At 38.9% G+C, this 14,186-nt stretch overlaps 1 protein-coding gene across 4 annotated transcripts; it reads right to left on the bottom strand.

The window, feature by feature from the left end:
* Positions 1-1,507: 1,507 nt before the first annotated feature.
* Positions 1,508-13,825, bottom strand: LOC139947176 (telomerase protein component 1-like). Of its 4 annotated transcripts, none has more exons than XM_071945039.1 (17): positions 13,539-13,825; positions 11,792-11,956; positions 11,116-11,446; positions 10,495-10,703; positions 9,945-10,129; positions 9,475-9,706; positions 7,882-7,968; positions 6,635-6,749; positions 6,016-6,230; positions 5,735-5,813; positions 5,368-5,552; positions 4,010-4,213; positions 3,220-3,432; positions 2,777-2,977; positions 2,244-2,465; positions 1,785-1,962; positions 1,508-1,688 (listed from the first exon to the last, which is right to left on the bottom strand). In XM_071945039.1, the coding sequence occupies exons 2-17, from the start codon at positions 11,867-11,869 to the stop codon at positions 1,519-1,521; spliced, it is 2,904 nt and encodes a 967-aa protein (XP_071801140.1). In that variant the 5' UTR covers positions 11,870-11,956; positions 13,539-13,825; the 3' UTR covers positions 1,508-1,518. The 4 variants fall into 4 exon arrangements, with proteins under 4 accessions (XP_071801140.1, XP_071801141.1, XP_071801139.1 ...); XM_071945040.1 differs by having other exon boundaries at positions 13,605-13,825; XM_071945038.1 differs by lacking the exon at positions 11,792-11,956.
* Positions 13,826-14,186: the final 361 nt, after the last annotated feature.

Here is a 14,186-nt window from a genome sequence, read left to right as displayed (position 1 = left end):
GCATTATTTCAAGGGATTCTCGGACAGGGCAGGCCTGGAATTTCATGCCTTGCTGCCCCTCAAATGTTTCCAATAGACTATAAGATTGTCCAATGGATGTTCTTTTTTGAAAGTGAAAATGGCCTTGCCTTCTCAAAGATGACATTTCAGGCCTGAGAGGGGCTTCATCTTTTTGATGAACCAGAGTGCAAATGCAAAGTCTGAACCCTCCCCCCCCCCCTAATGTCTTGTTTTCATATCAACACTCAAAAGACCTTTATCATGCTGCCCCTATCTTGGTAATGTTCCTCGTATCAAATATTAAGAATGCATGCTAATAATAATTTTGCAAATAGGAACCAGACTATTTTCTTCTTCCAGCCTCGGTTTGGTAACATTGATATAAATGGGAGAAATTCAAGATGGCTGCACCATGATAAAGGTCTATACAGAATCAATACAGAAAACACATTCATAGAAAACACACCATCTCAGACAATATTTTTGAATTAAACTCCAACTGCCATCTTCATAATTGTTGAAATGAACTAGTTTGAAAGCGATTCTCTAAAATGATAGTTCTGAATTGAATAAATGTGTAAATTAATATTACAAACACATGTATAAATTGTCACAATTTAAAGTCACTTTGATTAATACTATTAGCTTAAAGCCATTGGACCCTTTCAGTTCAGAAAAAAAAAAACGTTAACAGATTTACAAATAACTTACAGGGTTTACAGAAGGCAATGGTTAAAAGACTTCTCTTGAAATATTATTCCATGAAATGCTTTACTTTTTGAGAAAACAGCAAAACAATATAAACTCTCGTGAACGAGAATTACAGATTTATTTTAAACACATAAACGCGCGGAAACAAGGGTGGGTTTTTCCGTTGCTTTCTCCCGACTCCAATGACCGATTGAGCCTAAACTTTCCAAGGTTGGTTATTTGATATAGAAGTTGTGGTACACAAAGTGTGGGCCTTGGACAACACTGTTTACCAAAAGGGTCCAATGGCTTTTTAAAACTTGTTTTAAACCTTATCTTATCTTAAAGTTATTCTTTGATTTAAAAACCTCATACAAAATTATAATTGCTTTTCTAAATATATATTTCATCATTGTTTTTCCCCATTTGGCATTAGGATTTCTAAAATTTATACCAAATTGATACCATTTCAAATGATATATTCTTTGACGCATTTTAAAGGCACTTTTGCTCATGTAAGAATACATTAAAATTTATTAAATTACATTATTTACCTGAATGAACATGGAATACATTTTTGTCTCATTTAATTTGTTTTAATTAATACATGTACAACGACCCTAAAGGCAATGTAAAAATAAATCTGTGTAGCAAACATACTACTGTTTTTAATGCTTCTATTTTACGCTACATTTTTAGTCTATATCTTCAGACTTCAGTGCTTTTTTTGTAACCTTCGTAGTTAACTTGTTTGTCATTAATTGTTTTATTTTGCACTGGTAACTGTCCACAGTTATGCAGCATTGCGGTTAAGCGAAACTCAAGTTTTTAAGGAACAATTTTACAGCAGCGTTCCATGTGCCCTGGGTCACACCAGCTGCAAAGGTAGGCTAGTGGTGGCGTTCCTCTTGGGTTCCGAATATCTTTCTGACAGATGAAACAGTTGTATTTTGCTCCAAACGAAGGGTATTTCGGTTTGTGAAACATACACCAATACGCTGAAAGAAGAACAAAGATAAAGTTTGAAAAATTACAACCTTTGCAAATTTACTATTATTTACAATTTATTCTTAATAATAAAAGTATCATCTGACCTGTGGCATTTCTTGGTCCAGGGAATTGTACCTGACCTCCACATATGGCACAACAATCCTTGTTGGACCACATTGGGATGGGTACCTGCTGATTGCGTTGATTTGCACAGAACTGGCAGTAAGCGAATTTAGTACAGCCAGGGAAGGAGGATTGTGTCATGTTGGTGCAGCGAAATTCCTGAAATATAAAAAAAAATAAAAAAAATATTTTGGGGTAGAACAAATAAAAACAGACCAAATTTGAACTTCGTAGTACCAACCTACCTCCAAAAACTGAGCAATCTTGCCCTGATGTTAGCGGACTACATATTTTATCAGTATTTCTGTTTGAGTCACCTAAAAAGTAAAACGCTACCAATGTCTGAAGTTCTTTCCCAGTCAAGAAAAAGCACTTATTAGATTGACACCAACAAACCAACATTCTTATTTCAAAATTCTTAGTGTCAAAAAATAACTTGCCTTCAACAGTCTTGATTTCTCCAAAGCGTTTACTCTCGTGCTGCGTTTGTCAGTGCGGAAGTAATCCACCAATCGCTGCCCTTCCTTGGCTAGGGTGAGCTGTCGTGCGAGCTGATTGGTTATCGCTGTGAGGTCATTGCAATGGTACTGATAGTAGTTGGCGAGCTGACGGTGTCGCAGTTTTTTTGTGTCGTAATCTTGAGTGAGATGCTTCTGAACAGCCTGTTGAGTTTTTGAAAAGGGATGGATGAAATTGAATGGCCAGATAGTAGGAGTGTTGACTGTGTACAGTAGAGGTGAATTCATTATGTATCAATAGCAGTGACTGTGTACTGTGCAGATGCAGAGTGGATGTTTTTTAAATAAGTACCTGGCTGTGGCTGCTGAATGCCCTTGAATTAAAAGGTGCTACATAGTTGGGTCTCAGAATTCATAACTTCAATAACCTATCTTGCTGAAAAATGTGTATAATAAGAGCCTTGAGTACCTTGTTGGTTGATACATGCGCTATATTAAACTTTGATATTATTTACCTTGTTAATGGCAAGATGAAAGAACTGTAATCGTTCTACGTCACCGTGAGTCGCAGAGTTTCTCAGGAATGGTTTGAGTGTGCGTCGAACCATGGCCCAGTGTAAAGCAGGTGCAGGTGTGGCGCTATCCAAGTCGCCCAAGAGAACTTTCAGCTCCGTTTCTTTCAGGCCGCCTCGAGAACACTCCAAGAAATGAAGCATCTGGGGAAATTAATTGTTTTAATAGATGTTAAATTTGCATCAGGGATAACTTGATCGTTGCTCTCTACCCATTTTAATATTTCAGGTCAGTCCCCCACCCCATACAATATGCATACAGGTTGTGTCTGTGAAGCACCAGGCCTGCAGCTGGCTAAGTCAATGTTGAAAGGCATCTCACAAAAGTGAAATATGAAATAAACCGATTTACGGTTTCAAACGGAGACAACAAATCCCTGCCTTACCTTCTCCACCATCCCTGTCTCATCCTCACTGATCAACCTGTTGAGGATGCTTTCAATCAGTCCATCCAAGGAGCCAGGCATCTCTCGGATGCGGGTCGTCACCTCCTGGAACACTCCAAAGACCCTCAGCTCCTCGCAGGTCAGCGACAGCCACAGGGCATTCCTGGCTCCTTCAGAGTGGGTCAGGAGGGACAGTTGCTCTGGATCTAGAGTCTGTTAAGATCAATAGCGTAATAGATCATTTAAAGTCCCTTAACTTTTGAGCCATGTTCAAAAAGAAGTTTGGGGGACATGGCATTTGCAGCTACATCAGCTGCTCCTCGTTTGTGGAATTTCTTCCCACTTAAATCTCAGCTTAAAACTCATTTGATGTCTTGGCCTTTTTTCACTCATTGAAATAATATGATCATCATATTTTCCATGTATTCCTTTTTTGTTTTTTGTTTTTGTATTGCGTTATTGTAGGCCCCTAATTTCATAAAGCCTGTAAGCCCAAAACCTGCTAAGCACATCTAAAATCTTGCCAGCCAACATTCCATAAAGTTTACATTGTTACGACTCGTTGCCCCACTCAATTTGGCAAAGAAATTTATTAACCAGTATTTTCTGCTAAATGACACAGGACACCCTTGGTACATGTAATTGTCAAAGACCAGTCCTCTCACTTGGTGTATGGTGTATCTCAACATATGCACAAAATAAACAAACCTGTGAATATTTGAACTCAATTGGTCGTCTGTTTTAAAATAATTATAAATCAATTGCAGTTTGCCTTGTCATATTGACCAACCTTATTGTATCGACCAAAGTAGTTTGTGATAATTTCTTCCCTAGCCCTATCATCGAGAGCTGTCAGGGGTAACTCGGCTGCCTCAGGGCAGTGCTCTTTCAGCTCCTCCAGGGTTTGATCTTCTCTTGTTGTGCTCATCACACAGCGGATGTTGCCGCCCAAGGATGCGGGGAGCCAGAGGTAGCGATCGTTTTCTTTAGATGACTTGGATAACGATGTAGTTTTGGAGTAAAAAGAAAACGATGCTTGTTCAATTAAGTCAATATCTCGATTCAGGGGGCGTCAGTCAGAATTTGTTTACAAAGTGAATGAACTTGTACATTCCAAGGCTCTTTCTGGTAGGCAAGATACTACAGCGAAATCTCAATGAAATGTACAATTCAGTGTTTTCTTCCACTGATCTAAGTTGTGCTAATTGTGCCCAAAGGAAGTCTGTTTCTTTTGTAGCATGTGATGGCACAGGGTACATAGTCATTAAGGACTGCAAACATAGGGCTAGATATCTCAGTAAGTAGAGCATCGACATGTAAATTCATGCAGATCGCAGACTCGACCCAAATTATGGTTAATGTTTCTTTGTTATATAATCCCAACATAGCTTTGTAATTATTAATATCAAAGTCTTATATACAGTACCAACAAGCGCCTTGAGTCGCTTACATGTAGTACTGGTATACAGAAAGATAGGTTATTGAAGTTATGAATTCTGAGACCAAAGTGACCTTATAATGGTTTACAAGGTGCTCGGCACATACAGCAGCCACAGCCAGGAACACCGGGGCCAACCCCTTCTCTTCTCGATTAAAGCGCACTGGGTTCTTTTACATGCATTACACAACACATGGGCTCTAACGGCTTTATGTCCCATCGGAAGAACAAAGCAATGGTTAAAGGGAAGGTACACGTTTGGTAATTACTCAAAACAAATATTGAATTAAAAACTGGCTTGGTAACGAGCATTGTAGAGCTGTTTATAGTATAAAACATTTTGAGAAAGAGGTAATTTCTCACTAAAATAATAAAAGACTTCTAGCCAGAAGTCTTTTACTCAATCTTAAAACACACAAATTCATCCAACAAGAGTGTTTTTTCTCTCATAATTTTCTCGCAACTTCAAAGACCAATTTAGCTCAAATTTTCACAGGCTTGTTATTTTATGCTTATATTGGGATACACAAAGTTAGAAGACTGGTCTTTGACAATTACCAAACGTGTACCTTCCCTTTACATAAGTGTCTTGCTTTTAAAAGGACACAAGGCAGTTTCCCTTGTGGTTTATTATTTTGGTAATTTAGTACAGTAGAGGTTCACGGAAACAGACTAAAATGAAAATTTAAAAAAATGAATTATGATGTTACTTGGTTAACAGCATCCACAAGCAGGAGAAGCTGTTTGTCAGTCTGCCCAAGCCTCTTAATGTAGTCTCCCAGCAGTTGGGCTTTCTTCTCATCTGAAGTTAACCTCGGTCCCGAATTCCGATTGTCTTCAGTCTCATCCCCATCAGTATTGCATAGGTCTGGGTACAACTCCTCTAGTTTGTCAACTTTGGAATGGGGAAAAAGGTTGACAGATGTTAGTGCCAACAAATGATGACAACAAATGCAGAAGCAACCTTAAAAACACTCTGCTCAAACCCTCACGAATGGCCTTTGCAGTTTTCTGTCAGCGGCGCTTCACAACAATTTTTGGTCTACTGGATTTAAAATGGATATTTCAAATACGCACCTAGTCTGTGGAGTATACTCGAGGGTCGATTGGACTCCGCCGTGCAGCCAACAAAGTGGTAAAACACTGTCAGACCTGCCTGTGGGGGAAAATGTAAATGTACTTGTATAAATATCATATCCTACATGTACAACTTGAAAAATTGTTTTACATTTGTGCTAATATTTGTGTAATATTCAATGTCTGAGGAATTCAAACCTAAGTGGTAACTTGTGACTAAGCAAGTCATTGTACCAGAAATTACTCAAAAAGAATTTGGAAATAAAAGCCTGTTTCTTTACCTTTTTGGCCTCCATGACAAACCGTGCCATCAGACTGGACTTGCCTTCCCCTGGGTCAGCTACAACGATCATGTGGTGGCGCTCTTTATCTACTTCATCGGTTGAATCCTGGGGCGGTAGACCCTTCGCAAAGCTCATCATTTTGCCGATTTCTTTGTCTCGGCCAAAGACTAGTTTGCCCTTTTGCTCCATGTATATATCGTGTTGGTCTTGCTCTATAGAATTTTTATTTAAAAGGGCCAATAATGTCAGTTGATGAAAGGTTTTGTTGTCTTCAGAGGCAAATTTCAGGAAATACTGCTTAGCAAATTTCTTTGCTATAAGCAAAAATTGAGTGGGGTACCAGTTACAACAATGTAAACTAGATTGAATTCTGGCTGGAAACCAGTTTCTGTTAAGCAAGATTTGTCTGTGCTTAGCAAGTTTTTTACTTGCATGCTTTATATACATTATACAAACTATTGTTTGTTGATGAGGTAAACAAGGTATGGAATAGTGCTTGTCTTGTAGCAAGAAAATCAAAACACCAAAAGAGGAAATCAGCTGAAAAGAGGAACTTTCACATGCCTGTTTAAGGAATGAAATAAAATGGCCAAAAGCCTTCTATATGTTAACCTACCTAGTTGTTCTAGAGTTTGCGCTTTGACGTCACTTTCTGGATACTTGATCTCAATCGCTCTCTTGAAGAACTCTAGCACTTTCTGTCCAAATTCATCTAGACCCTTCAGATTGACCTATTCCCAGAAAGTTGTAAAAGTTAAAAACCAAATTAAAGTTGGATATAACATGTTTGAAACCTAAGATCTGAGCCCTTCAGCACAAAAAGTAGCTAAGCATAACAAAATTATGCTTATCATACTGAGGTTACTAGCTAAACTACTGTGTCAAGCCCGGTTCATACTTCCTGCGAATGCGAATGCGATACGAATGTTGACGTCACAATTTCGCAACAAAAAATTCGCAGCAGTTCAACTCTGCTCAACTCACTTGCGAATATCGCTGCGAAAGGAGGGTTGTGACGTCAAATTCGCTTCGCATTCGCATGAAGTATGAATCAGGCTTTACATGTACAACTGTGACTGGTATCCTGCTCATTTCTGCTAAGCAGAAAATTAAATAAGCAGTGTTTTCTGCTTAAGCAGCTCTATGAAATTGAGCCCTGGGGTCAATTTCATAGAGCTTCTTAAGCAAAAAAATTTTGCTTAAGCAAAAAATTCATTGCTTAGTAAAATCAGATTACCGGCCAAGACTCCACTCAATTGTTATGCTAAGTAAACAACAGCTAAATACTCGTCATAAGCAATGTATATGGCATGAAATTTTGGTCAGTAACATGTGTAAAATAAGCGAGCTATTTTCGTGCTTAAGCACATTTTTTGCTTAAGCAGCTCTATGAAATTGGCCCCTGGTCATGCAGGGAAATGTTCACACAGCCAACTCAGAGGCAAATAACCACACAGCATGCAAAAGGAACACTTTGGTAGAACAGCATTTATTTTATATATATAGAAGAGTTTGCGGTAACACCATGTAATAACAATCTCTAAGTGAGTTGGGGTGGTTCTGAAAAGAACCGTTGGTTTAACTCGACGGTTCTTTTCAGAACCACCCCAACTCATTAGAGATAGTCATTACATGGTGTTACCGCAAACTCTTCTATATCTTATCTCCACCATGCAAAGTTTCAAATCCTACTTGGCATTTATTTTTCTTGGGCTTTTTCAAACGAGGCAACCATTACTGGGAACTTCAATTGGAGACAACCAAGTGCAGTGCATGCTACAGGGGTATTTTGGTAGCACACGAGTAATTTTCAATGGTCTAACTATTCTGTAAAAATATATTTGAAAGCCCTCATCTGCTTACCCTTGACTCGTCATCTATACTGTCAAACTCACATGGATAGATGAAAGTTTGTGCTGGAAATCTCTCTCGTAATTTGACTTTCATCTCCTAATCAGTAAAAAACAAACTTCAACTTTAAACATATTAACAGCTAAAAAAAAAAAAAAACGATTTTGGCTGGTAACCTCAGTGTGGTAAACATAATGTTGATGAGAGTGGCTTAAATCTTCTTGTGTTCCAGCAGCTTTATGAAATTGGTTACAGCGGTAGCACAACGAAACTATGCTTACCAGAATGAGGTTACCAGTCAAACTACCATGTCGTGTGTTTAATTTCTGACTGGTATCCTTCTCATTTCTGCTAAGCACAAAATAGTTAATCTTGTGCTTAAGCAGCTATATGAAATTGCACCCAGGTCATTTCAGCAACGTGCCAATTTGGTTTTTAAATATAATGAATCGACATAAAGGGAAAACATCAATAAATAAATGTTATGAGAAAAGTTGTGACAAAATTTAAGTTTTTTTTTAATCAACATGGTATAGAAAGAAATGGATCCAACCACTTTTTTTTAGTTTCTTCCAGGAAAAAAAAAAAAAAAAATGCATTTGTTGTGAGGAAACTTTTGAGACTTAAAGTACACAATATTTTGTTATCTGGAGGTGAAACCCCCCCCCCCCCCCCCCGCCTTTCATATCAACATTGATGTATTTTCTGTTTACCCATATAATTAAATACAATAAAGTCAATACTGCTGTAGTGTCATTTCAGTTCTGTACACAATCAGTTTGTTTGTTGTTACATAACAATACATACACTCATAAAAAGCAGGTTTCATGTCTTGCTCGGAAACGATTTAAAGGCACTACCTCACTTGGTGTATCCCAACATATGCATAAAATAACAAACCTGTGAAAATTTTGACTCAATTGGTCGTCAAAGTTGCGAAAGGATATTGGAAGACAAAACACAGTTGTCACACAAGTCCCGTGTTTTATTCAGATGCCTCAAATTAGAGACCCTCAGGTGAGGTCTCGAATTTAATTCAAATATTTGGGTGAGAAATTAGTTCTTTCTCAAAAACTCTTGTTACTTCGGAGGGAGCTGCTTCTCACAATGTTTTCATATCAACAGGTCTCAATACTCCTTACCAAGTAAGTTTTTATGCTAACAATTATTTTGAGTAATTACAAACAGTGTCCATTGCCCCTCTATGATCGTGAACATTCTGCAACTTTGGTGCTGAATGGTGTTTTATAACTAGGTCAAATAGCTCCTGTTCACCATACTTTGTAGTGCCAAGAACAAGTCACATCACTTTTGTCGATAGAGCCTTCTCGGTATATGGACCCAAACTCTGGAATAAACTTCCCAATCACATCAGGGACACAACATCCTTCAACACATTCAAGGCACTTCTGAAAGCCCACTTGTTTCAGGAGGCCTACCATCAATGACTTTTTATTTCTTCTGTGCCTCAGCGCCTTCGAGCAAACTTTTGATTTAAACGCTATACAAATGAAAGATTGATTGATTGATTGATTGATTGAATGACAAAAATACTTAATAAGTTCTCCTAACAGAATAGTTTCACTTCTAGCTATCATCATTTACCTTAAGTTGAACCTTTCCGATCTCGGTCTGCTCCACAAAGAACTGTCTCGCCTCGCCTGGGATCTTCTCCAGATATCCTGAAGGATCCCTCAGGAAGTAAACTGAGTTTGGGTTGAGGGATCGGTACCCTCCAACAAGGACCTCCATGTGGGTGATTGAGGTGTACGGTACCCACTGGTACTCCTCTGCTATGTCGGGGGGTACGTCGCTTTGCCCTGGCATCCACCCGTATCTAGTGTTAAGGTCAAAAACAATTTTTTTCTTGGAGTCATGTGAGCATCTGCAAATTTTTCCAAAAAACAACTGCTATGTCACCCTGCCACCTTGCAAATAAAAATTTGATGTGATGAAATTTGTGCATTTTATTCCTCCTGCCTCATTTCTAGAAAATTTAGGCAAGATTTGGGCACTACTGCCTTCGGACCACTTTAAGGGAAAATGATGTTAAAATGACATGATTATAGCTTTACCTTTCTCCGAGCATGTTGAGGAAGAATCCTTGGCCATCTGCATCACCATGGCAACGATCTATTTCCTGTAAACAGGTAGTGAGGACAGTTCGGGTGGTTGAGTCCTTAGGTACGCCCCATCTCAGGTCACACTCGATCAAATGAAGGTGGCGTGACTCGCAAAACTCACGCAGCTCTGGAAAAACCTGCATGATCGATTATAAAGAAGAGTATCCATTTAGTGCCACTCATCTATCCGGGGGAAAATTTCATGGCTCTGCTTACCATAAGCAACGAATTGGCGCTTGCCAAAGCAGGGAATTCTGCGCCTACGTCAAGCGTATTTCACGGGTTATTAGGGAAATTTTAAATGAGTGCGTGCATACTCCAAGTTACTAGGCATTCTACTCATAAACAGCTAGCGCAAAAATTTGGTGCTAGCTGTGTAAGTGAAGAATGGTGATCGTAAGCGCAGAGTTTGGCGGTAAGCAGAGCCATGAAATTGGGCCCAGAGCTCAAGTCTAATGCTCTTCAAGAACAACAAACCGTGAGAAGAAACACTTCTGCTCACCTTTTTCACCAGTACTTCTCTCTCATTCTGAAAATCATGGAATGTCGATGAAACAAAGAGACGAATGACTCTCCAACCTGAAGAGGTAGATTCTGTTGATGGATACACGATGCTTCCTTGCGCCGCCTGACACTGTCGCTCTATCTCCTCACAACTTCCCTTTGAGATGACTTCCGGATCTTCCCCATCCTTGTCCCAAATTATTTTTGCTAAAAGACAAATAAATAAGGTAAATTGATTTGGTCGAAAATCAGAAATTATTGGTTTACTCTCTAATAGGAAGATTTTCTTAATCAGTTATTGTTATAAAGACAATAAGATGAAAGGGAATCTTATTGTTTTCTAAAGGTCAGTTGATGTTAAGCTCAATGATATATTCTTTCCGAAAGTAGTTTATAAAAGAAAGAAACTTCCAGAAGAGAATTGTTGTTTTTATAAATGCACATAATATTTTTGCCAATATGTTTGTCGATTTGTACATTTCAAATCACATTTTATTTATCTTTATGAACAAACTGAGATTTCAATATTCACGGCGGTCGAGATACTTTTGAGGGTCCCTTGGTGTTATAACCAAAACGATATGACAATTAAAAATAACGATCAAAACGACAATATTACCAATTTTATCCTTTCCTGGCTGAACCATCTCTGTCTCGTTCCCAGCGTTTTTGGTATCCGTTGGTTCCTTTACGCTTGAACTCACCACCTTCTTCCCAGGGTCTTTCTTTCCATTCACACCATCATTGCCTCCAGGAAGGTCTGAAGGAGTCATCATTGCCCCATGAGATACTCTTGAGATTTTCTCTTCTCCATGATCGGGTTTCACCGCATCCTCCTTGGAATCCGTCTCCTTCTCGTTTTCATTATTCTTCTCTTTCGGTCTTTCTGCCATTTTGTTGGTTACAAGAGGGTTTGTTTCTGTTGACTTAATCTGGGGAAATTCTTGTTCCTGTGGGATAACAGAAAAATAATGACATCAAATGTTAAGAAAGTAAACTTTGACTATGTTGCCTGAACTGAGTGTCACATACACTCAAAGGCCAAATATGATGGCTCTGCTTATCCATGAAATTCCGAGCTTACCATCACCATTCTCGGGCCAATTTCACAAAGCTGTTTAATAGCAACAAAAAATGCAAGTTTATTTGCCAGGCAAAAAATGAGGCATCAGTCACAACAATGTAAACTCAATGGAATGTTGTCTGGTAACCTGTTTTTGCTAAGTATTATTTTGAGAACTATGAGATTCGTTCCTCTTTTGTCTCAGACGATAGTGGAATGAACCTTACCATACCTTAGATGCAGGCACCACTGCCAGCAGTGTGCATGGCTCTGCCTTCTTCCTGCTTGTGCGTCCAAGAATAGTCCCCATGATATAATTACAACAAGGTTATCTCATCTGAAGGATACGCTGTACTTTAACCCTGTTATCCATCGAAACTGCAACCTAAAGATTGCACTAGAGGAAATGCCATGGATAAATAAACAACAGTTGAGATTCTGAAAGTGTTCAACAATGCATATTATTGAATGGAGAGTCAGTCAAGGCTGACATTAAACAAAGTACAATGCATGCAACTGTTAGTTTCCTGTGCACAAGAAAAACAAACAAAATTTTTATTTACATTCACAATGTATGTGTGGGTGTATAAAAAAAATGGATTGACTAAACCATCATTGAATGCCATATTTTATGGCAAACAATGGCAAAAAGGACGTGTGGAGCACAAACTCTTCTCAGCTGATGATAGCCTTTGCATGCGAGCACATTTCATAAAATATGGCGGTCGATGGGGCTTTTAGTGCAAGCCATTTATAGACCTTGTTTACAAAAGAGCCACACAGCCTGGTCAGGCACACAATTTGTACACAGCTAAATTTCTTTTGCAACGGGGAAAACAAAAGCCCAGTGCACTGTCTGAATCAATTCCTTATTATGAAGGCCCTGCTGAAATATGTAAACGGTCACTCTTTTTATGGTTATAAACAACCCTTCTTTGTTTTAAAAATATAATCCATTTTCTAACAAAACAAAGGCTTTTTCTGCAACGTCACAGCCTCAAGCGTTTAACATTTAAAAAAATGCAAAGTAAAAACAGGTAGGCCTGTAAAAATTGCTACACAAAATTGTAAAATAGCAGGGAATGTTGTTTATTTGGAGCAGAAGTGTTGTAATTGTTTTATCAGTTAACGGCAGTGGACACTATCAGTAATTACTCAAAAAAATTATTAGCATACAACCTTACTTGGTAACGAGTAATGGGGAGAGGTTGATAGTATAAAACATTGTGAGATACGGCTCCCTTTCTTTGAAGTGATGCAGTTTTCGAGAAAGAAGTAATTTTCCTTGAATTTGACTTCGAGACCTCAAGTTTAGAATTTGAGGTTTTTGAAATCAAGCATCTAAAAGCACAAAACTTCGTGTGACAAGGTTTTTTTCTTCTTCCATTATCATCTCGCAACGTCAACGACCAATTGAGCTCAAATACAACAGGTTTATTATTTTGTGCATATGTTGAGATACATCAAGTTAAGTGAGAAGACTGTAGCCCCACGTGTGTGTCCAATCCAACGCTGGCTAGGATTCAGCTAGCCTTGGCCACACAAGTGGGGCTAAGATAAGAAGACTGGTCTTTGACAATTACCTATAGTGTTCAGTGCCTTTAAAACGATTTGGCCAGCCATAAGTCAACCAGTCAGTACCACACAAGGGCGGTTTGTTTATAAACCAACTAAGAATAATAATGATAAGTGGAAAGATTATCAGCTAGACTACTTATGACATTGACTAGCCCACCTTGTTGAGCTGTTAATGGCTCCGCTTTTAACATCGGTCTCATCACTGTGTAGTAATGGTGACAGTAATGAGACCGATGTTAAAAAAAAGCGGAGCCATTAATTAACAGCTCAACAAGGTGGGCTAGACAATGACGAACCAACCCCCACATACATGCGCACAGGCAATGTTAACAGGAGGTTGTATGAAGATCTGATGAAAGAGGCCAGCAAAGGCCTACAATCAGAAGAGGACCTGTAAGTACCTGTAAGTAGTAGTAATCAGTGTCAAACTCGAAATTAACAACGACAAATAAAACATCGAACAATACCAGAGTCCGAGACAAATCCGCTTTTCTTGTCATTGTATCCTTTTCCTTGCAGATATTAAGTTGTTCCGTATGTAAACATTGAGCGGTCTGGTTGCATTGCTGCCCCGTGTTGTTGTAAGTAGGAAAGTGAATAATTAATGATCAAAGCGAAAAATGAAAGACGGGCATGAAAACTTTCCTCCACTCATCGCGTGTCGTGAGCTAGCCGGTGTGAATTTGGGCCGGTTTATCGTTTGACGTTCGACATTCGAATGTCAAACAAGAACCAGTTACTCGTTGGGCATTCAGCATGCATATGCCTACTTGGGCACCCATCGAAATGGGAGGCCTGACACCACTACCTATAGTCTTGAAATTCAAGTCGGTAGATGTTGTGCAGTCTTATTCGCCGCCCGCCGCTCAGCTGCTTATACTTTTCTTTTGTGGGGCCGCTTTACGGGGCGTTTTTTTAAAAGAAATCAACGGTTTTCTTCTTCAGGATTTACCACGCTATGGCAACAGACTGAATAAGATTATAACCAATTTAACCATAGAGCAAGGACTGGTCCTTGCTCTATGAATTAACGATTAGCTGACGAAGGT

The sequence above is a fragment of the Asterias amurensis genome, chromosome 14, assembly GCF_032118995.1.
Source record: "Asterias amurensis chromosome 14, ASM3211899v1".
In the NCBI taxonomy this organism is placed as follows: Eukaryota; Metazoa; Echinodermata; class Asteroidea; order Forcipulatida; family Asteriidae; genus Asterias; species Asterias amurensis.
The sequence above is the reverse complement of the archived record's forward strand: the minus strand, read 5'-3'. Positions and strand labels throughout refer to the sequence as shown.

Bases quoted from the DNA above. Each gene is read 5' to 3' on its own strand.
- LOC139947176 (XM_071945038.1), bottom strand. From the start codon at position 13,637: ATGACAAGAAAAGCGGATTTGTCTCGGACTCTGGTATTGTTCGATGTT. The intron at 9,707-9,944 runs GTAAAGCTATAA...CCTTAACACTAG, and splicing joins CTCAACATGCTCGGAGAAAG to ATACGGGTGGATGCCAGGGC. The intron at 5,553-5,734 runs GTGCGTATTTGA...CCCATTCCAAAG, and splicing joins GAGTATACTCCACAGACTAG to TTGACAAACTAGAGGAGTTG.